The sequence below is a fragment of the Pygocentrus nattereri genome, chromosome 11, assembly GCF_015220715.1.
Source record: "Pygocentrus nattereri isolate fPygNat1 chromosome 11, fPygNat1.pri, whole genome shotgun sequence".
NCBI lineage: Eukaryota > Metazoa > Chordata > Actinopteri > Characiformes > Serrasalmidae > Pygocentrus > Pygocentrus nattereri.
The window spans coordinates 18,269,198-18,291,808 of NC_051221.1; the positions used below are offsets into that span (position 1 = coordinate 18,269,198).

Genomic DNA, 22,611 nt, shown 5'->3' on the forward strand with positions numbered 1-22,611 from the left:
TGTTTCTTCCTGTGGGGTGATAGAGTAACTCAGTAATTTGAGCATGATAGCCTACTTTTAGATGTTCAACTTAAGTGTAAGGCTTCAATTATAAACAGCATATTTTTAAGCATAGTAGGTTTTGAAGGAAAAGCATTGGACTGGTGTTGGCTGGTACTCAGAGAGAGAGAGAGAAAAAATATAATGGCTACTAGTCTTGCCACTGCAATTTTCCGTTTCGCTCTGTCGATCCCAGTTTGTGTGCAGGTGGAAGTCGAGCATCAAATCCAGAGGAACAATCCCAATCAGGCTGCTGCCACGGCAACGCGCGTCACATATGGCAATGAGTTCTGAGCCACACTCACCCTGCCTATCCCTCTCTGTCTATCACTCAATCACCAGCTCCTTTGATCTCTCAGTCTCACAATCAGTCCCTGATTCTTTTTCACTCTTGCTGATACTTCACTCCATCAATGATCTCTCTGCACAGAGTATGAAACATAGCGACTTAAGAAAGGAGAGCTTTCTTTGACCGTAAATACATAAATAAATGAATAAGCAAGCAACCAGTCTAATGAACTGTTTTGACTGTTTGCTTGAATTCTACTGATAACTGATCTCTATAGACAGAACTTTAAGGGTCAATCATGGAGTTGCCATGGACCTAGACTACCTAGACTAGTGTGGTATTTCCCAACAGGCAGAAAAGTAAACACACATAGCTCAAACACACTTTGAGATGTTCGAGTTTTTTTGCCTCTTAGGCCAATTTGAGTAACACATTTTGCCCTTCATCACAAATATCAAAGCTGCTCATTTATTGCATACAACTAACCTCCTTAGAACTGAGTAGCTGTTAGGGTAAACGTGTGCAAATTTGACAGTTAATCAATAACATCTAGATGATTTTAAGTGAAGCACTTTAGTCAGCTATATTATTTGATGCTACCCTGGACCGAGTATTGCCGCAATGAAAAAAGAGCGGGTTCTGTTCATGCCAAAGCACTTCTGTACAGCTGCTGTTTGGCCTCATCTGTTTGGCTTTTTGAACTGTAGTCTTCTAAATCCAGACAGAGACTGCTTGACTTTAGAAGTCTTGTTCTTTGACTACTCAGTATATCTGAACAGACCATAGTGTACGGACAATGTCTGCAATTTATTACACTCAAATTGTACAAAAATGTTCTGTCTGATAGACTTGCTATGTGAAATGCAGCCCCAACAGACAGCTCTGTCTGTTATTTGAAACTGAAGAAATTTCAAATAAAGCTGTTTCAATCAAAATAACAAGCTGCAAGCCAGGGCAGCACGGTGGCATGGTGCATAGCGCTGTCGTCTCACAGCAAGGAGGGCCTGGGTTCGATTCCCCGGCCCTATGTGTCCTCCCCGTGTCTGCATGGGTTTCCTCCGGGTTCTCCGGTTTCCTCCCACAGTCCAAAGACATGCAGTCAGGTCAATTGGACATGCTAAATTACCCCTAGGTGTGAGTGTGCGAGTGACTGTCTGTGTCTGTCTGTCTGCCCTGCGATGGACTGGCGACCTGTCCAGGGTGTATCCTGCCTTCCGCCTGAAGACTGCTGGGATAGGCTCCAGCACCCCCCCGCGACCCTGACGGAGAAGCGGCTTAGAAAACGGATGGATGGATGGATGGAAGCTGCAAGCCAAGTGCTAAGAAACCAAACTAATCACTGCTAACACTGAGCACTGAAGCTAAAAGCGAGGTGATGTACATGGTAGTACAGTCTCTATAGCCTATTTACCAAAAAAGTCACCATGCTAAACTTTAACCCTCATAACTCTGTTCAGACAAACAGAGTAAAGTTGGCATAGATGGAGTTTTTCCTCAGCAAATGTCAACTGTCAACTACAAATGCCTCCTTTTAGCTGACCCACATGTGTTGTGTTCTGTGTGTCACACAGCCCATGTCACATGGTATCAGCTAGGTAAGGGGACGTTGGCATCAGTGAGCTTTTGAGTATGAGTGCATTTCAGAAAAAACTGTAAATAATGAAATAAAGAAATTTAAAGAAATTCACTGTCTGAGGCCATTTCGCCTGTTGCCGCTTAGCCCGATGCCTTTTTGTCTGGGGCAGTTTCACTTAATGTACGAGGTGAAACTTGAAGCAGTTTTATCTGATGGCCTAAGATTACTGTACACCATATCATAAGCTGCTTTTTGTACAGAAAAGTTATCTGCTAAAACGAGAAACAGTGGCCCCTTCTCCCTGTGTGCATTCAAGCGACACAGCTCAACAGCTGCATTTCTAGGAAAATCTCATGTGTATTAGGCAAACTGTGGTATTAATGTGGGACATCATATCACAGAACACATTCAAAAGTTCAGATATAATTAAGTGCATAAACACTACTGTTCTGCTACGGTTTACATTAAACAAATCAATGAACAAAACTTTTTTCTTCTTTAAACACCAAATGAGTTTTTACTGTCACAGGAGGTTGTTACCATAGTAAATCTGTTAACCACCACTGGGAAAAGGCCTACTTTCCAACTTAAAGTACTTCAACACAGCAGATATTACAGAGACTTGGACTGTTTGTTGACTTCTGAAAACATGCCTCATTTTCATAAACTGCTATGACTACTCAAAAAGTAAATCTGTCAACTCTACAAGGGTGCTGCAAAAAGTGCAATGGGATAAAACTGCCTTAAAAAAAAGAACTTCAATGGGTTCAGGCTTAATATAACGGATACCAACCCATTAAACCATGCCTGGACTGGCTCCAGTACCAATGTTTCAAATCAAATCAGGACCGCCCTATTCTTCACACTGTTGTCATTGGTATGTATGTGGCTGCAACACCAAAAATTCAAATTGAGGCAAGCAAATATTGCCTTAGCCCTAAGTTAATGGCCTCGTCCAGAAATAAAGAGGAAAGTAATTTTTAGTAGCTTTAGAGACCAGTCAAAACAGACAAAGCTACATTCTCAACACTTCTGAAGACAAGTCCAAATCACCAGTGGAAAGAGTGTACATGGAGAGAGAGATAGAGAGACGCAAAGAGCATATACACTGCATCTATAATTGAGGCGGAGTTTTTAGAAAGAAATCTAAAAGTGTGGTTAGAAATAAGTGGAAGAAGGGAAATATATTTCTCCTTCTTGCTTCTGCATCCCCTTGAATCGTCTTCACTCCCACTCCACCCCTCCTTCCTAGATCAGCAGCTTGTGTATTTTTAATTCAAACGCAGTTTAAAAATTCAGAGGTGTGGGTAGGAGGGGGATAGGTGTGTGTCGAGAGTGTAGAGGCAGTGGGGTAGAAGCATCTGAAAATGGACAAAATGAATGAATGTCTTCAGGGGATTTCTCAAGTACAAGACTAAGTAGAATACCCTGCTTTGATTAGCGAGAGAGAGAGAGAGAGAGAGAGAGAGAGAGAGAGAGAGAGAGAGAGAGAGCACAAAGAAGGCATATTAAATAGAGAAAAAAGTTTGACATTGTAAAAGAGGAACAGAAAAAGTGAAATGAGGGAAAGTAAACTCCAGTGGGGACAGAAAGTGAGGGAGAGAGTGTAAAACCAAGACAGAAAAAGAAAAGAGAAAGAAGTCACAACAGGATAAAGATTACAGAGGGAGGATAGAAAAAGACACACACACACACACACACACACACACACACACACACACACACACACACATATATATATATATATATATATATATAAAATAATAGTAGGAGAGAGCGAGAGAGCGAGAGCCCATACATTTCCATGTAACAGCAGGGGCACAGTGAAAAATTAAATGTGCCTGCAGGGGAATGAGGAATGAGAGACAGACACTGACAGTCTCTCACTCACTCACACACAGCTCACAGAAACACAGCATTCTCACAGAAAGCTTCAGTTTAAAAGGCATTCTGAAGAATTGAGATGTAGAGAGAAATGGAAGAAATATCTGAAGTAGGGGATGGCTTTGCGTGTTTTTATTAAATTAAATTAAGTTCAATTAAAATGTAGTGCAGTGCAGGGTGTGATGTATCAAATACTAAAATCACTGTATTCACTGAATTTGGCACTACTGGTTCTTCATTTGTTCCAACTTACCAAACCTCAGGAAAATTAAACAGTGTGATGTGTATCTTTATTTATGTGTTTTAAAAATGTCTTGAAGCACAGTGATGTTATCATTTGCCCATTTCACCCATCCTTAATCTGAAGTGTACAACTGCACATCACACATACGCACCAACAAATCGGTGCCTTTAAAGGGCAAAAATTAAGGTCAGAAGCAAATGGAAGGCACTTTAAATACCATGTGTGCTTAATGTCTGTTTCAAATGCCAACCCAGTCCGGTCTCTGGCTGCTAAGGCCATCTCTTTAAACAGGTACACGCATACACACGCTTACTTCACTCACATGCACTCCCCTTACCATTATCACCAACGTGCCCTCCCCTCTCCATCCTCTACAACAATCGCTCAGTAGTTACCTTCCTCCCTGACATAGTGTAAATTGGATGCAGGTCTGTGAGGACAGCAAAGAATATCTGAGGTTGGTAAAGGAAGTATGTGTTGGTTAGGATGGTAAAGGCAGTGTGTTTGTTAAGACAGTATACGGAAGCACATGCTGGTGACAGTAAGGGGAGTGAGTATCAGGACATCTCCTTATTGACCTCACTGATGCGCACTGCCCTTACCATCCTCAGACTTAACTTCCCTCATCACCCTCACAAAAACACTCCCATTACCATCCTCACCAACACGCACTCACCTTACAATCCTCACCAAAACGTGTTGCTTTACCATCCTTACTGACATGTGCTCCCCTTATCATCTTCATCACAATGATCCCCTTTTAAAATCCTCACAGACACACTCCCCTTTACTGTCCTCACTGACACACTTCTCTCATCAGCATGCGCTCCAAATACCATCCTCACAGATATGTACTTCACTATCCTCACCGACACATGCTCCACTTTTGTTTACCACTAACACATATATAGTGCCTATCTTAAGCCCTCCGGAGGGCACTGCCGCACGGAATTGCTCTTCTACAGCCTCACTGACTAAATAAACATTAGACATAGTTGCATAAAGACAGAGATTTTTCTGTATAATCATCTGATTAGGAAGTTGGTGTAAAAACATCAGGTAAGACGTTTTGAGTGAGGTCACGTTAGCAGAAGTCGTTCGGCCCTCACCTTACCATCCTCAAACACACTCCATACAGCCCTGACCTTACCATCCTCACAGACACTAACAACCTTCTTCACAGACACACTCCATACAGCCCTCACCTTACCATCCTCACAGACACCAACAACCTTCCTCACAGACACACTCCATACAGCCCTCACCTTACCATCCTCACAGACACCAACAACCTTCCTCACAGACACACTCCATACAGCCCTGACCTTACCTCACAGACACCAACAACCTTCCTCACAGACACACTCCATACAGCCCTGACCTTACCATCCTCACAGACACCAACAATCTTCCTCACAGACACGTTCCATACACCCCGCACCTTACCATCCTAACACTCCATACAGCCCTCACCTTACCGTCCACAGACACCAACAGCCTTCCTCAGACACACCTCATACAGCCCTCACCTTACCATCCTCACAGACACCAACAATCTTCCTCACAGACACGTTCCATACAGGCCGCACCTTACCATCCTAACACTCCATACAGCCCTCACCTTACCGTCCACAGACACCAACAGCCTTCCTCAGACACACCTCATACAGCCCTCACCTTACCATCCTCAGACACCAACAATCTTCCTCACAGACACGTTCCATACACCCCGCACCTTACCATCCTAACACTCCATACAGCCCTCACCTTACCATCCTCACAGACACGTTCCATACAGCCCGCACCTTACCATCCTAACACTCCATACAGCCCTCACCTTACCATCCTCACAGACACGTTCCATACAGCCCGCACCTTACCATCCTCACAGACACTCCAACAGCCTTCCTCACAGATACACTCCCATACAGCCCACACCTTATCATCCTCAGACATGCTCCCTACCACCCTCACCTTACCAACCTCACAGACACCAACAACCTTCCTCACAGACACGCTCCTTACAGCCCCAGATGTTGGTAATAATTCATCTACCGTGCTTAGATGAACGTGAGTAATCCACATACATAAGCCCACCACAAATTCACCGATAATGGTGACATTAGCAATAACTAACACTATAATATAGGGCAGGTATAGCTATTTTCTATCTGGTCGGTAAGGATAGTGAAGTACATATCTGTGAGGATGGTATTTGGAGCGCAAGCTGATGACAGAGTCACAATTAGTCTTTTAGTACTTTCACTTTTGATATTTAAGTATATTTGAGGGCAAGTACTTTTGTACTTTTACTCAAGTCGAGGTCTAAAGAGAGGACTTCTACTTTTACTGGAGTAATATTTTACCTTGGATATCTCTACTTTAACTCTAGTACATGATTTGTGTACTTTGTCCACCACTGTTTATAAGCAGTGAATAAACCAACCATTAGGCTAAACTCTAGATGTCCAATAATGATTATTTCAATACATTCTGATTCTGGTGTAAGATGACATTCTTATGCACCCTGCTGAATAATCTGGTAAGTGCAAACATCAGATAATTGTGTTGTGAGTGCATCGAAAGACACACATTGTCTGGAAAGAAGTTTTAGTGCACTGTGTCTTTAAGAACCCTCTACTTTTTTCTGTAGTTTGCCTTGATATTCGGGAAAGAGTTAGCCATACAGTTATGAGCTTAACTGTTTTGTCTCTTTTGCCCTTAAGTTTTTTTTCCACACTATAATTACAGATAATTTTTTTTAAATAATATGGAATTTTAAGAGAATGAAGAAAAAGAACGCTCCTCTTTGCTTTAGGCACAAGGCTCTAATTTCTCAGAAAATGTAAACTGCTTTAACCATGTACGTGTACGTGCGCGCATGTGAGTCTGAGCACTAAGTATAAGGTAGCTGCAAGTCCTTAACCATTACAGCTGATCATATCAAATGGAAAAACATCCCATAATACTAAATCCTGCACATCCTCCACTTACATGCCTTCTCTTCTATAATCGCCCCACTTTTCTCCCTCCCCTTTCTCTTTCTCTTCCAGCTTAAGTTTAATTGCACGAGCATCAGCGCTGGAGTGAAGCCCCGAATCCCTCTCTCCTTCTGCGATAAGAGAGCGAGCAAGCGAGGGAGAGGCGAGAAGAAGGGCTGTTAATATGCTGCTATCTTGTCATCTCTTTCTTTGAAGATGTGGCTGCGGCGTCTTCCCTCTCTCCTCTCGCTGTTATCAGTAGCATCAAAGCGGGGGCCAGAAGAGAAGCCACAGTCAGCTTAAAGCCCGTGGGAGCAGCGCGGCTAATGCAGTTAAAAAATAATTAAAAACAATCTCCATCATCTGAGAGAGCCGAGGAGAGGCCTAATCAGCTCTGCTTTTTATGTTTGTGCCGCTTCCCCACATTACACGCGTGCACACACACACACACACACACACACACACACACACACACACACACACACACACACACACACACACACACACACACACACACACACACAAGCACTTCCTTTCAATTCTCAACTTGCATTCTCTTTCTGAGGCTATTCCTCTCTCCCTCTCTGACTTTCTCAAGCTATCACTGTCCCACTTGAAGACATTTGGAACACCCCCCCCCCTCAAATTAATAAATAAACTAATTAATTAATTAATTAAAAATTAACATATGTCTTGATAATTATTCAAAGCCCCAGCAGCATTACATATAGTAACGGGCACATATGGGGACACGGATGGCATGTGCGCACACACACAGACAAAAGTAGCACAGGCATACACAACCCACAGCATAACACTAGTACAGCTATCAAATATGTTCATTTTGAATATTTTATTTTATTAAAACAATTTAATATTCGATAAGAATAGGAAAAGTTCAAGATGTTTCACTTGAATAACTGAAAGGGAATTTTCACTGTTCCAATTGTTATTTTATGCAATACTGCATAAATTATGTTGATCTATTTTTTTTATAACCCCTCTCAACATTGTTTCAAAATGTTAAAATTTTGGTTGTCACACACACACACACACACACACACACACACACACACACACACACACACACACACACACACAGTAGATGTTCCAAAAAAAGCTCCAAAAGTTCTATAGCCTGCATCCTGCTCAGAACTGTGTGGGCATGTCAGAACGCAAAGTGATTGACAGTGGCATCTCCCAGGCAACGTAACCAACTTGGCTCCTGTGGCAGTGGTGAGTCATGCAGCCAAATCAGTGTGGCTCAGTCCTACACGGTTGAGTGCCTGTTATGAGTCGGCACGGTCATATTTGCGGACACAGTGGAGAAATTTAATGTGTCATTTCCTGTGTACCACCTTATTTTTTTTTTAAAGTACAATGATGAGGAAACTGGTGCTAAGAGGGATTATTACCAACATAACATTAATTATTTTATTCCTACAGTTCAGGTTGATTGGTAACTAGTGCCCTCTTGTAAATTAAGTTAATCTCTAACAATAGGCAGCTAACGCTAATAAGAAGAATCACCTAGCTAGAAACAATGGTGAAATGAATCTTCCAAACACGCACTGGTAATAAATGTAGAAAAGCTTAAATAACCTACTTAGTGGGAATTTCGCTAGGACTTTATGTGAAGGAAAGGAACGCAAGATGCTAGTGTATTCACATTGCAAACTCTGATTGGTTCTATAGCAAATCTGATGTCACTTGCACCAAATTTAGACCCACTCAACTCTATTTAAATTTAAAAAGCAGTAGAAAACATTACAAATTTTAAATTAGAAATATAGAAATGGCCAACATAATTCGTTCTCTTCCAATTTATAGTAAAAACATTACAACAGCCATAGATAATAGAAGAAAATCATGAAAATCAGCAGACAGTGGATTAAATACAACCATTAAAATACTGCAGGTAATTCAAAATAATTAAAACTGCTAAGTAACTATTTCCATAAATCAAGCTGTATTAAAATGCTAAACCAACGATCCTGCCCAATCTAGCAACTCAGGCTGCTGGTGCTGTTTTAACAGCATAAGCAATACAAGAAAGTAGAGGAAACCCTATCTTTTTAAATAATAATAAAAATAATAAATATTTTAATAAACCCCATCTTTTTGGTCTCTTCAGAAAATGGGAGAGTGATTTTAAAAGGTTTTAAAGCCACTCAAAACTACTTTATGCCATGCTAAACTCAACCATGTTGGCTTTAACACGTGGTGTAGTCTCAATAATGTTCCTACAACTCAGAACATGATCCATAACGTTTGTGTAACTCTGGATTTACTCTTGTTAATAAATGCAACTAAGAGCCTGCTAGCTATCTTGCAATCTGGAAGAGTAGGAAACATATCTGAACTGCATGATGAGTTAAAAAAGAAAGACAGTTGGCAATGGAGCCACGCAAAGCATGCAAATCACAGTGAATCTGTTGAGCAGAGCTGGCAACTACATGCTACTAGTGACAAGCTAGTATTTAGTCCAAAAAACTAAATTTTGCTTTCCCCAGAAGTGTGTTGGTTCATTTAAGAGGTAAATGTGGCTTTTCCATTTTCAGAAAACACTAGTTATTGATTTTATTGAATATTCAATGAAGACTTATGTAACACACACACACATACACACACACAGATGTAAGGCCTGATCTTTACGTAGGTCACAAACAACGACCACGATTTTCACTTCTTTTTTTTTTTAAATTGTCTGTCTCTCTTACACGCTCCCTCGCTCTGCAATCCCTTGTCTCTGCACCTGATGATTGAGTGCTAACGTAAATCATAGCACAGCTCTGTGATTAGAAGCTCTGCTTTAGCATCTTTAACACCATTTCACTAAATCCCCATTAAATATCCTCCCTCTTTTTTTCTCTTCCTCTCCTCCGCCTCCTTAATGGCAATAAGCATTTAAATGGTAATGGACTCTCTCTCTTCGCTTCTCTCTGCCGCTCTCTCTCCCTCTCTCTGTGGAACTTGTTTAAAACGTGGCTAATCTTGGGCAGATAAAGCAGAGATTAAAACGGCTGAGCGCTATAATGTATGGGAGGCTCCAGCGAGCGTCCTGAATTTGCATGTAAACGAGAGCTGGAATGGGAGCGGAGCGGCGGCACAAAAGCACAGGCTGTTTGGGTAAATAATCTGTTGCGTTTGGCAGTGGCAGCAAGGCAAGCCAACAGATGTGTTCGAGTGTGATAAAGAGGAAATGAATGCGAGAAGACATCCTCGAACCAACACATTACACAACGCTAGTATATAGAGAGAGAGCTCGAAAGAATATGAATAACAACTGAAGCTCAATCGAGCCAGCAAAACACTTAAATTACCATCAGGCCAAACTTCACTTCTTACAGAGATAAGAGAACATAAACACTCACTCTACATTATACTGTGAATGAGAATAGAAGAACAGCTACTCTTACTCATGTGCTGTATGCTGCACTATGCAAACATGCATGCAAGTTTACTCAAGAATTTATAAGTAAGCCAAGTCTAGACTCTAAAATTCCATCATACAGATACTTTACAATATAAATAAAGGAGAAGCAAAAAAATCTAGCATGGCAAATAAAAAAAGAGAAATAAAAAAATAAAAAATCTTGAGTTAGATAAAAGAGTATGGACTGGAAAAAGTGTGCGTGAGAGAGGGAGAGAAGAGAGAGAGAGAAAGAGGCAGATATATGAAGGTATATGGAAGCCTAGAAAAGAGAATAAGAGGTTCTCTGCACAGCATTAGTGACCTATGCATTAACCTCACAAAGCAAGACGAAAGACAGAGAGAGGCAAGAGAGCTGGGGGGGGGTGCGACTTCTGCCCAAATGCAATATGATTTATTCACCAGCAGGACTGTTCATGGAGAAAGCTTCCTTTCTTGTCACACAACAAACACACTCTAATACTCTCCAAGCTTTTGGGGAATATCTGCACTATATAACATTTAAAAGTAGTTGATGGTCGCAATTCGCAATGAGGGAAAAAAGGTTATGGCTGCTTATTTTAGCAATGTTGCACATGCAAACAATAATGAAGGCAAAAAAAAAAAAAAAAAAAAAATCAACCAACACCAGAACAAATCTCAGCATAAAGGTGGTTGATACATACCATCACAACAGACATTTCCATGATACATAATACGAATCAGGATATTTAACTTTTCCAAGCCATTTTGTGAACAATTTTGACTTGATACATGCACCAGCAAAAAAGTAGCAAATTTGGGGGTGACAACCAATTTATAGAGTTAATATGATGGTTATAGGAGTAATGTGTCACAGCACACAGTACATGACACACTACTGCTTATGGTGCTGCTTAGCTGCAGACAAGTCGGAGTGCTCATGCTAACCACTTTCTACTGCTGAAAGCGCCCACAATGGGCATGCAAGCATCGGAACGGGACCTTTGAGGAACAGCAGACGGTAACCTGGTCTTAGTCCCGTTTTCTTTTACATCATGTAGATGGATGGGTATGTGTGCACTGTTTACCCGGGAATGTGATGGTACCAGGGTGCACTGTGGGGGAAAAAGATATTGCAGTGCAGGCACTGTAATGTTCTGGCCAGTGTGTTGCTGAGAAACACTAGGTTTGACTTACCTACACACTGTTGTTGACCAGGAAGAGTATAACTCCTTTCAGCACCCACGGAATATTTTGAGGAACAAGACCATATATGGGAATGTTTATTTATTTGTTTAATTGTTTGGGTTTGTTCATTTAAAAAATATTTTAGATGCTTCATTTTTGGATGCCCTTTCACTTAACCATGTTTATCGACCTAAATAAATATGAAACATTTTTTGCGCAAAATAGTAAAAATAAACCTGATCAACATATAAACGTACGTATGTCAAGATTGCTTAACAAGCTTAACAAGCCCAGCACATCTGCACTACATGATGTTTCATATCTTAATCTCTAGAATGTTGAAATTGACTTGACAACTTTGTCAGAATCTCCTGTTCTTTCTTAAATGGAGCAGCAGTTAAATTCTGGGACCTGTACAGGGACCTGAATGTAATTGTTACGCCATTTACGGTGGGATGGGTAATTTCAAAAAAGAACCCAAATCTAACATCATCAAATTCTCATGACAAAAGTGTGAGAGGAGACACACACGCAAATCACACATGGTCAGCAACTAAACTCCCACACTCAATAGCACAAACACCTCTAGTGCTGAGTCATTAATAAAACTTAACATGAGATGACCCAAATATATTTGAATTAATAAAACTCAAACACAAGCTTCCTAACTACTGATGCTTTGTGCTTAATAAATCTTTTACATGTATGACATGAATTGGGCCGTTTTGTTTTGTTCTGCTTCTGTTTTAAATAACAACAAAAGATTTTACCTATTAAAAAGGACGCACCAAAATTTCAGACAAAAGTCATCTGTCTCATAGATGCGTCCCATGGGCTTGTGGCTCTGACGGTCAGAGTGCATTACTGCTGGAATTTGGAAATTACTATGGTCATTCATGCTTCAGTATCAGTTGGTTCTACAAAGGACTACACAGTGGGAGGTAACCAAGGGACTGCTGCATTTTCATCTGAAAAGTTTCTTTCAGTAGACTGCATTAAGGCTTCTGGTTTCTTGACTATTTTCACTTAATCATGAGCAGCCGTTCAGTAATGATTTTTACGGTGAAGATTTGTGCTGTTAGTTTGTTCATTTGCTGTTGAAGCATATGGATCATTAGGATCATTAATGTGATGCTATTGATGAGGATGTGCGCATGTGGGTCATTTCAGAGGGTTCTTTGCATTGTGAAAGGGTTCTTTAAATGATTGTGCTGTAAATGGTTCTATATAGAACCTTTTTGAAGAGAGCTCTTTATAGCACAAAAACAGGTTCTCTATTGTCACTACAGGTGGGAATCTCTTGCCACCTCACGATTCGATTACAATTCAGAGCAATGTGGCAAGTGAACTGGATGGCCCTCATTTCATTTGAAGCACATGAAAAGCTGCTGCCACTCATCTGCGATAAAATGCGCAGTTATGATGAAATAAGATCCAGTGATGATGGATGTCCACGCAACACGTTACAGCCGTCCTGCCCGTTTTCTGTAGCGAGTTAATAACTCCGGATTTGGTCATGTTGTAGAGAATCAGGGGTCAATGTGTGAGACGGGACATGCGCAACATAGCACAAAACCCGTTTCTCAACGAGACTGCAGGTCACTTAGCAACAGTCTCTCCTGGCTATTTGCTATGAAAAGGGAGGGAGAGAGAGAGAGAGAGAGAGAGAGAGAGAGAGAGAGAGAGAGAGAGAGAGAGAGAGAGAGAGAGAGAGAGAGAGAAGAGAGAGAGAGAGAGAAAAGAGAAAGAGAAAGAGAGAAAGAAAGAGAGAGAGAGAGAGAGAGAGAGAGAGAGAGAGAGACACAGACAGACAGACAGACAGACAGACAGACAGACAGACAGACAGACAGACAGAGAGAGAGAGAGAGAGAGAGAGAGAGAGAGAGAGAGACAGACAGACAGACAGACAGACAGACAGACAGACAGACAGACAGACAGACAGAGAGAGAGAGAGAGAGAGAGAGAGAGAGAGAGACACAGACAGACAGACAGACAGACAGACAGAGAGAGAGAGAGAGAGAGAGAGAGAGAGAGAGAGAGAGAGAGAGAGAGAGAGAGAGAGAGAGAGAGAGAGAGAGAGAGAGAGAGAGAGAGAGAGAGAGATTTACCTAAGACAAACCTTTGGAGACTTATTCGCATTTATAATCCCTTAGTTGGTTTTCTGGTACGTTAAATCTGCAATGAGAGACTCTCTCTCTATAAAAAGTTGTGAAGATTAAGTTGCTTCTCTTTCAAATTTTCTTGTTCCACACTTACATTCGGCACCTTAGTCAGAATTTAAGGTGGAACAGAAAAATTCGAACAAGAAGCTGGAGAATAAGAAGCGACTTCAGCCTCGTAAAACAGCCGAACGATGAGAGACATTTTACAATAAGCTGCTCTACTTCTGAGGAAAAGTTTCTGGCGGAGACGGGAGGAAAGCCCCTATAACTTTATATTTTTTTTAGCCTATACTAGGACATAAGCACATACTGAGACATACTGGCCATTAAATGTTGTGGCTCCCAAGGTGGTTTGGTTTTTGCTGAAAGGACAAAATGGCTCTTCTAAACATTTAGATTGTGACTCCTGACCAAACCTGGCTTGTAATGCAGAGGGTGCCGGTCGGATTTCTCGCTCATCCAGCTGTGTTCTTGTTACATGCCACCACAGACTGTCTGGGTGCTGCGCTTACCCACTATCAAGTTCCGCTTTTTATGTTCTTTTTATGAATCGATTCAGAATCATTCACGTCCGCATCACAATGCATCCAAGAAACGATTTTTTTCCCACACCCCTAATTGTCACAATGGCAGGCTTGTCATAATAGAACCATCAATGGGACATTATCCAATCTCAGAAACTCAATCATGCAAAGGGTTCTTTGCATGTTCATGCTTCTATATAGAACAATGTCCTTTAGTAAAGAACTCTTGAAACATCATTTTTAAATGTGTAGGTATGTGTTTCATAAGTACTGACTTTACTCATGACAGACCACCTTTAACAGAACAGACAGAGTTAAAAAAAACAAAAAAAAAAAACAACACACCTCAAACAAACATGGTACATCACACTCCAGAACACTGGAGGTAATTTATCACCATGTAAGCAGTTTACATATAAACTTGAAAACCTGCCTGTGGAGTGTTTACCACAGTAAAACACAAACCCATATGAGACAAAATTAACTGAAACACAGACTATAACACTGAACACCCTCTTTCTCTCCCTTTGTGTGTTTCTGCTTTCTCTGCCATGAGCCAGCAAAGATGAACCTGAACCGCTCCCACAGTGCTCAGATAGGAATTCCAAACACATGCATGCTAGAAGCCAGAAGGTAAAGCTGAGCAAGAATGTGAAGACAAAAAAGCAACAAAAGACAAGAGCAAGTAAAATCTTTGAAACATTCAGTGAGATATGCTCTTCATATTAACACTCATAATTAGATTTTTAAGACTGAACTTCCAGTATGATCCATGACAAAACGACTCCATAAAATGGTGACCCATGAGAGTAGTAAAAACAGACATGAATAGAAAAAATAAGCACTTCCTGGAAATGGTCAGAAACAAGGGACATTAAGACCACAGCCTGAAGTGGCAGGGAAAGGCAGTTAGACACCTGTAGTTGAAAGGGTTTATGGGGTCACTGGAGCAGGTCTGCTTTCTGAAAACTTATCACTGAATAAGTGCTCTAAATGGCCTGGCGTAGAAGCACATAATGCATGTAATTGCTGGGTCATAAAGACATACGTGCACTATGGGGACAAAGTCACACAGCTGGATGCCTGTAGTGTGAACTCACTAGTGAGCATTAAAGTCACGATAAATGTTTAATGAGGACTTGTGGGACATTATTTCATAAGAACATGTACATGCGACTGATTTCTGGAGATAAGTAATGTATAAAGCTTTATGTGGATAAAGTCTATATGGCAAATGCAAAAAAAGAACAAACAGAAATATGCCTAGCAAGAGCGCCGGAGGGAATTCAAAAGATAGATTATATAGAACTGCTTTAACAGAGGACAGACTGTGGTATGGCAAGTACAGTGTGCATTACTAGGACATTCAGGCAAAGCAATTTAAGAGAACATTTCTTCTAGCATTTTATGGGGGCACAAAGACTAGAGAGAAGGTAGCAAAGTGTGAGGCTAGTATCATTGATTATGAACACATTATGGGCCTACTGTATCAAAATGAATAGCATTCAGATTCAGGTTCCTTTATTGATCCCAGGGGGAAATTGCAGTTGTTACAGTTGCAGCCATTCATGTAAAAATAAAACACTTTACTAATAATTTAAGACAATATAGAGAAATGTACACCAGATTTAAGTACTTATGAATATAGTAAGTGATTCTGATAGTAATATGAAACATCAGGAATAAAGCAGTTACAATTATTTAAATGAAGTTAGTGTCCCTCTGAGTTATTGCACACACAATTGTTATTATTGCACATATGAACAGTTTCGTATTGGGTTTTGTGAATCACACACTGAGGGAGGAGTTATAGAGTTTGATGGCCACAGGTAAGAATGACTTCCTGTGGCGCTCTGTGGTGCATTTTGGTAGAGTGAGTCTTGAGCTGAATGAGCTTGTGTCTCACATCTATAAGTGAATAAAGAAAAACTAGCACAGTAGAAGACCCATTCCTATATCTGACCAAGGACAGCTAAGCCGACTAATGTCCTCATTTTCTCTGCCCCTGCACTGTTAAGGCATCCTGTTGACCTTTACAGTTAGAACTACTCCAATAACACAACAACAGAGCCAGAAAATTAGAAATGTAGAAGATAAATGTGGATCGTAACAGCATGAGAGGAGACACACACAAATCCTACATGGCCAGAAACTAAGCATTCTCCCTAGCGCACACATCTCTAGGTGTTGAGTCATATTGAAAAAACTTTATGAAAATGAGAGGTCCCTATATTTGTATAAAAAAAACATTAATGAAAACAAGTATCTTAACTACTGATGACCAGTGCTTAACAAGTATGCACATCTGACATGAACTGGACAGTTTTGTTCCTCTCTTCTTCTGTCAAATAATGCAAACGACTTTATCTATTAAAAATGAATGCACCAAAATTTCAGACAAAAGTAATGTGTCTCATATGTGCACTCCATACGCTTGTGTTTCTGACTGTCAGAGTTCACTACTGCAGTAATTTGAAAATTACGACAGCCATTTAGGCTTCAGTACCAGTTGGTCGACAGCTTGTCCTCATCATTCTGGTGCCCTTGATAGGCAAACCCCAAAAGGGATGCACCAAAATTTCAGACAAAAGATAAAAGTGCCATTTTTGACTAAAAATGTTGCGTGTCCAAAATTTCAGAGCATCCCTGTTAACAAATTCAAATCTACATTTACCTCCAGACCCCATAGCACCCTCTGCATTTAACCATAACGGCTGCAGAAGGCCATAATTTAGTGACTGGCAGCAGATCAAGGGTGAAAATGTCAGCTACATGGAACTACTGCATGGTACCTACAAGGGACATTAGACAAGCAACTAGTAATCACTGTTCATGACAGGTACTAAAAGGGGCTATTCACGACATGTTTGATAAATGTCTGGAAAACACAGTATCTATGCAGAATACAGCAAAAGAGAGAAGTAAAAAGTCACTGAAAAGCTTGCTGTCAGTTTTTGAAGTGACAAAATAATTCAAAACGACAGTGCCAAAGTACAATAAGAAAAAAATAATGGAAGCTGTTGCCCTGATAACCAGACTCTGTTATCCAGGACACTGAATTAGTGGCGCAAACTGTAGCTGAAATTTAGCAAGTTTATTTTATGCAAAATTTTCATGTATCATCAGCTTTGTGGTTTTTGCTGAATTTTCAGCTTGGTGCCTCTCTTCGTATTAAAATGGCAAAAAGTAGAGATCAGTTTAATTGATCAGCACCGGAACAGGTGATATATAAAAGTGTGCAGTGCTGGGCAATATAATTATTGATCTGCAGATAGATCAGAGCACAGGGCAGATTACAGAAACAGGCAGAAACACTAGTGCAGAAGGTTGTTTCTGCAAATGCATCAGCACACTAACAAGCTTACACAAAAACTGAACAAAGGGGTTTCAAATTGTATATGTACAGAAATGAGCCAGAAGAGACAATGTGACACATTAGGCAAAGGAACAGCCACGTGGCACAACCGGCAGCCCACTACCATATTTCATTCAGCAAGTGTCTCTGGAGGAGTCTCATAGGAACAGTGTGGAATAAGAAATTAGACAGCAACAGATGGCAGAGGGGTGACAGACAACAGCTAAACCCCTAGACAATACACTGTGTGTGTAAATATGGAATTAAAACCTTCTTGAGTGTTTTCCAAAGAGGTTTTAGTGTACACCTCTGGTAGGAGAATGTACAGGTGAGTGAGTGAGCAAGAGCATGTCTGTGCAAGTGAACTCTGCAGAGATACGAGGTGGAAAGGTGAGGTGTGATTTAGAGGGTATATCTATGGTGCAGGTCGCTCTGGTAATAAAGTAGGCTGCTGCATGCATCCCAGAAGGTGAGCGAACGAGTGTGCATGCGAGGAGAGGTGAGGGGTTGGGAACAGCCGGCTGGCAGGTGCCACTGACTGTGCCCCATAGAGAGGTGATCGTCTCGAGAGGAGAGCAGAAAAACAGGCTGGCAGCAGGAGAGAGTGAGAGCATTAAAGAGTCATCTTCATAATGAGACAACATGCGCACACACACACACACACACACACACACACAGAGCTTTTTTCCTCTCCATACCATGTGTTTATATAGCTATACACTCCTTCTCTCACTAGCTAATTAGGCTATGTGAGGTATACACTTCAAAAGGCACTGGCCTATCTAGCAGTCCACCGGCATTACTGCATTGAAAATGAAAAGCGGCAAGCAAGGGAAGATGTGAGAAGGAGAAGAAAACACATGTCGACATTTCAAAAAGCAAAGGAATTAGAGTCAACATCAGACATCACTGGAGCTGCTCAGTTCAGGGCTAAACAGTTGGTAAAAAAAGTATAAATAAATAAAATAAACAACATTCATTAGCCTCAAGACACAGCTAACATGCACTAAACTAAAAATACTGATAGAACTCCGTTAGAAAGAAAAGACTTATAATGCATGACTTCGCACTGAAACCTTTCTAGGAACCATTGAAGTTACATTCATACTGCAAACCAAACAACAACAAACCGAGAGAGAGAGAGAGAGAGAGAGAGAGAGAGAGAGAGAGAGAGAGAGAGAGAGAGATTTTATATATATATATATATATATATATATATATATATATTCAGGGCCTGTCTAATGACATCAGCTACAAATCTTTTAAGGTCATCAACCTGCAGTCTTTCCGTCAGCATGAAGAGAGAGAAGGTCGAGATTGAACGGAGACACAGAGAATGAGAGGAGGTCGAGACTAAGGAACATTGGAAGGAAGGAGGTGATAGGTCGTTTTTGTCTTGCAGTGTTGTCCTTTTGCTTAGCTAGGTAGTGAGGGATGACCGGAGGAGTGGAAGAAAGGAGGAAGGGGTAGGGTGTTGGGGGGGGTGGGGGTTGTATGCAAGATCAGGTCACAATAGCCTGACAGAAAATAGCAGCAAAACACATCTGCAACACACACACACACACACACACACACACACTTTCTATGGACAAGGTTGGACAAATGGAGAATCTGAAAAGGGCAGCATTCATTTACAGACAGATATCAGAAAAAGGTTATCCTGCATCAAATCAGACAGACCAACACACACAAAGCTCAGATGGCACAAGACAACACAGCTGTCACATACGACATTTCTCAAGGTTTCTCTTTCCACATAAAAGAAAAGGTCCTATGCGCATGTGTGTGTATATATACGTACACGCACCTACAGTTGGCACACACAACCTTGTTAAGTTTGAAGGTGTCGCATTTTGAATCAGTGGCTTAAATATGGAGTAGAGGCCACTCTGACACACACACACACACACACACACACACACACACACACACACACACACACACACAGAGAGAGAGAGAGAGAGAGAGAGAGAGAGAGAGAGAGAGAGAGAGAGAGAGAGAGAGAGAGAGAGAGAGAGAGAGAGAGAGAGAGAGAGAGAGAGAGAGAGAGAGAGAGAGAGAGAGAGAGAGAGAGAGAGAGAGAGAGAGAGAGAGAGAGAGAGAGAGAGAGAGAGAGAGAAAACAGGGTGAGAGGAGGGGGAATAAATAGACAGTGAGAGGGCAAGAGGTGTGTGACTATGCAAAGGAAGGGCACAGACAATGCTGCAAAAACAAACAAACACTCACACAAATATCTGACTAGTTTGACACACAGTGGACTTGCCAGACGATGGACACACACACACACAGGCCAAACGGTCTTGCTGATATTTAATGCAGTGTTTAATTCAGTGAGAGAGGAGTTTTGCATATAAAGTCATAAGGAGTGTGATGCTCACTCTCCTGAGCCCTAAGCACACACATACACTTCCTACACACACACAGCCCTGAGGGAGACCAGTTCTCTGCCACCCACATCTTCCTCTCTGTCACTGAGACTTTCCACTATAGAGCGATGAGATTTCTCTCTTCCTCCCCCCCGCTCCTTTCATCCATCCATCCTTTTTCTTTTTTTCATATCCCTCCATTGCAGCAAAGCTATCCGCCTCCTGCGGTGAGTGCTCTTTCTGTCTCTGAGGACAGAGCAGCATAGCACCTCTTTCTCTCTCTCACACACACACACGTGCACGCACACAAAATGAGGGGGTGTGCTTACCTTTGGAGGCTGCGTAGGAGGATCAAAAATATGTGGAGAGAGAGAAAGAAGAGAAAAAGAAATAGATTCCTTTCAGTGGATTTTTTTTCCTTCAGAAGTGCAAAAACAAATCCATTTCTACAGTTTGAAAAATATCTTGGTATGTTATGATTGAAACACACACACAGAAGGGAAAGGACTCACTCTTGGTCTGGGAAGAGAAGGTGAGCGTGAGTCTAGAGAAGAGTTCTTTGCTCTCATAACGATCCTCTTTTGCCTTGACCCAGAAACTGTTCTCAGAAAGATCCTCAGGTTCAATCTGTAACACACAACGCAAGAGAATCAGCCATTCTGCCTTCCATCCGTCCATTTATCTGTGCAGCCACCCATTCAACCATCCAGCACCAAAATATCTAAACGATCACAAAAGCTTCTGACTGATAGCGGTTGAAATATAACTCGTTTTGTACTTGTCAAATTAACTCCACAAAGTGAGAACAAAGGCTAAAGACAAATTCTGAAATCTACATATCGCTGTTGTTGCATCCTTGCATCTCCATTTTTGTCGTTTCTCAGCTTTTGGCCTATGTTGAAAATGCCTTTCCCCCTTTACATTGTGTGTAAATGTCATGATAATCGGACCAAAAGAAACGGTCCAAAATTTCTTGGAAAAAGTTTCCATTGATTTACATCAAAAGAAGGGTTCTTCCTTCTCCTGTAAAGTTACCATTCTGAAGATACAAGGTTTTGCTTCGATATATTAAATGTACCTATACGATCTAGTCTCAAGCTACAAAAAGATGCATATAAATGTTTTTCATTAAAAAAAAAAAAAAACTCCCACAGAGGACTGCTAAAAATCAACAGGTAAATAAACTATGAAATGCATCAGCTGTATCAAAAGTGCATCAAAGTATTCAGATAATAACAATAATTCAGATAATACACAATAAAGTATGCACTCACTTTTGTCCAAATTAAATTTCTCAAGCTATTTTCAAAACAATCCAAGACAGTTTTTCAGATTTCAAGTCCAGTTGAGTTTTCATGTATACAAACCAAAATAATTTTAATCAAACACACTACATTCTTTCCTTAAGAAATGTACTGAATAGGACCATTTTAAAGAGAGCTGTAGAGGATACTACAAATGTTCATCAGAGTGAATGAAATATTTGTTTTGTGAAACTCTTACAGGAGAATTAGCAACTATCCTGCCAGGTGCAGCAATTACTGGTCAGGTTTAATAGATGATCATGAATGAATCCTTTATCACAAGAGGCATTTTACTTTGGCTGGAATGAGCTTCGCATTCAGGAAGACACAGCACCTCTGAAACTTGTTTCAACACTATACGACCACAGCTTCAAGTCAATTAATCTCTTTTGCCATCAGAGTGAATAGTGGGAGCTGCTAAAGGTCTCTGAGGAGTCAGTCAGTGCATTGCTACACAGGCCCCACTTCAGCAGCGAAAACACTGAGCCTCACGCTGACAATCTCCAGCCTACAGAAATGAATAACCAAACACAAGAAGCGAGAGCGGAGTGTAGAACAAGGATTAAAGAATAGGAGAAAAGATAATGAAGAGAGGAAGTGGGAGAAAAAGAAGTGGGGGGGGGGGGGGGTGAGAGAGGGGTGAAACTCATTAAAACTGATCCTGATTTTCCACACAAAGGACCAAAATGGGACAAAAGGTCCAATACCCACAGGGAGTGAAGACAAGATACTCCCCAACTCTCTAATTCTCTCTCTCTCTCTCTATTCCTTCTATCCGGATTTTCTTTCTCCCACCTCTTCTCCTTCCACACATCTGATCCTATCAATCAGCAGCCACCACAAACCTTTCTACTTTCCCTATTATATACTGTCTCTTTTAAGCTTGCACTTCACAGCTAGAAGACTGAACAAAATTAGATTCAGTCCAACAGCAGAGGAATTTTCAGCCAATTAGAGCATGTTAAATATTTAAAGCCTCAATCAGGATGTTTTTGGAATCGATTCTTTTTTCTTCTTTCCTGTTTTCTTCCCCAGAGTGTTTATGTATCCATAGGCATGTCATATTCAAGCTTGTGAACACAGATTGTCGAAAATGTTTAATTACTTAAGTCAGACAGATTCAGCTGGTCAACAAAGGTCAATTTAGATTCAGCTGGAGAAAGCACCTCTTCAAACCAAAAGAACCACAGAAAGACTAACAAAAAGAAAAAGTCAGAAAACAGACACATAGAAAACAGGAAAGACAGACCCAAAAGTAAGAGAAAATGAAAGCATGTAGGAAGTAGTGAATGCTCTAACACCAGC

General features: G+C 40.9%; 1 protein-coding gene across 2 annotated transcripts in view; it reads right to left on the reverse strand.

Moving 5' to 3' along the window:
• Positions 1-22,611, reverse strand: part of LOC108438825 (protein diaphanous homolog 1) — a 141,181-nt gene that overhangs the window by 69,207 nt on the left and 49,363 nt on the right. For both annotated transcript variants that reach the window (XM_017716898.2, XM_017716897.2), the window contains 2 exons: positions 20,515-20,629; positions 20,332-20,340 (listed from right to left, as the gene is read on the reverse strand). In XM_017716898.2, coding sequence (XP_017572387.1) covers positions 20,332-20,340; positions 20,515-20,629 — 124 coding nt within the window. The remainder of the gene's footprint in view (positions 1-20,331; positions 20,341-20,514; positions 20,630-22,611) is intronic.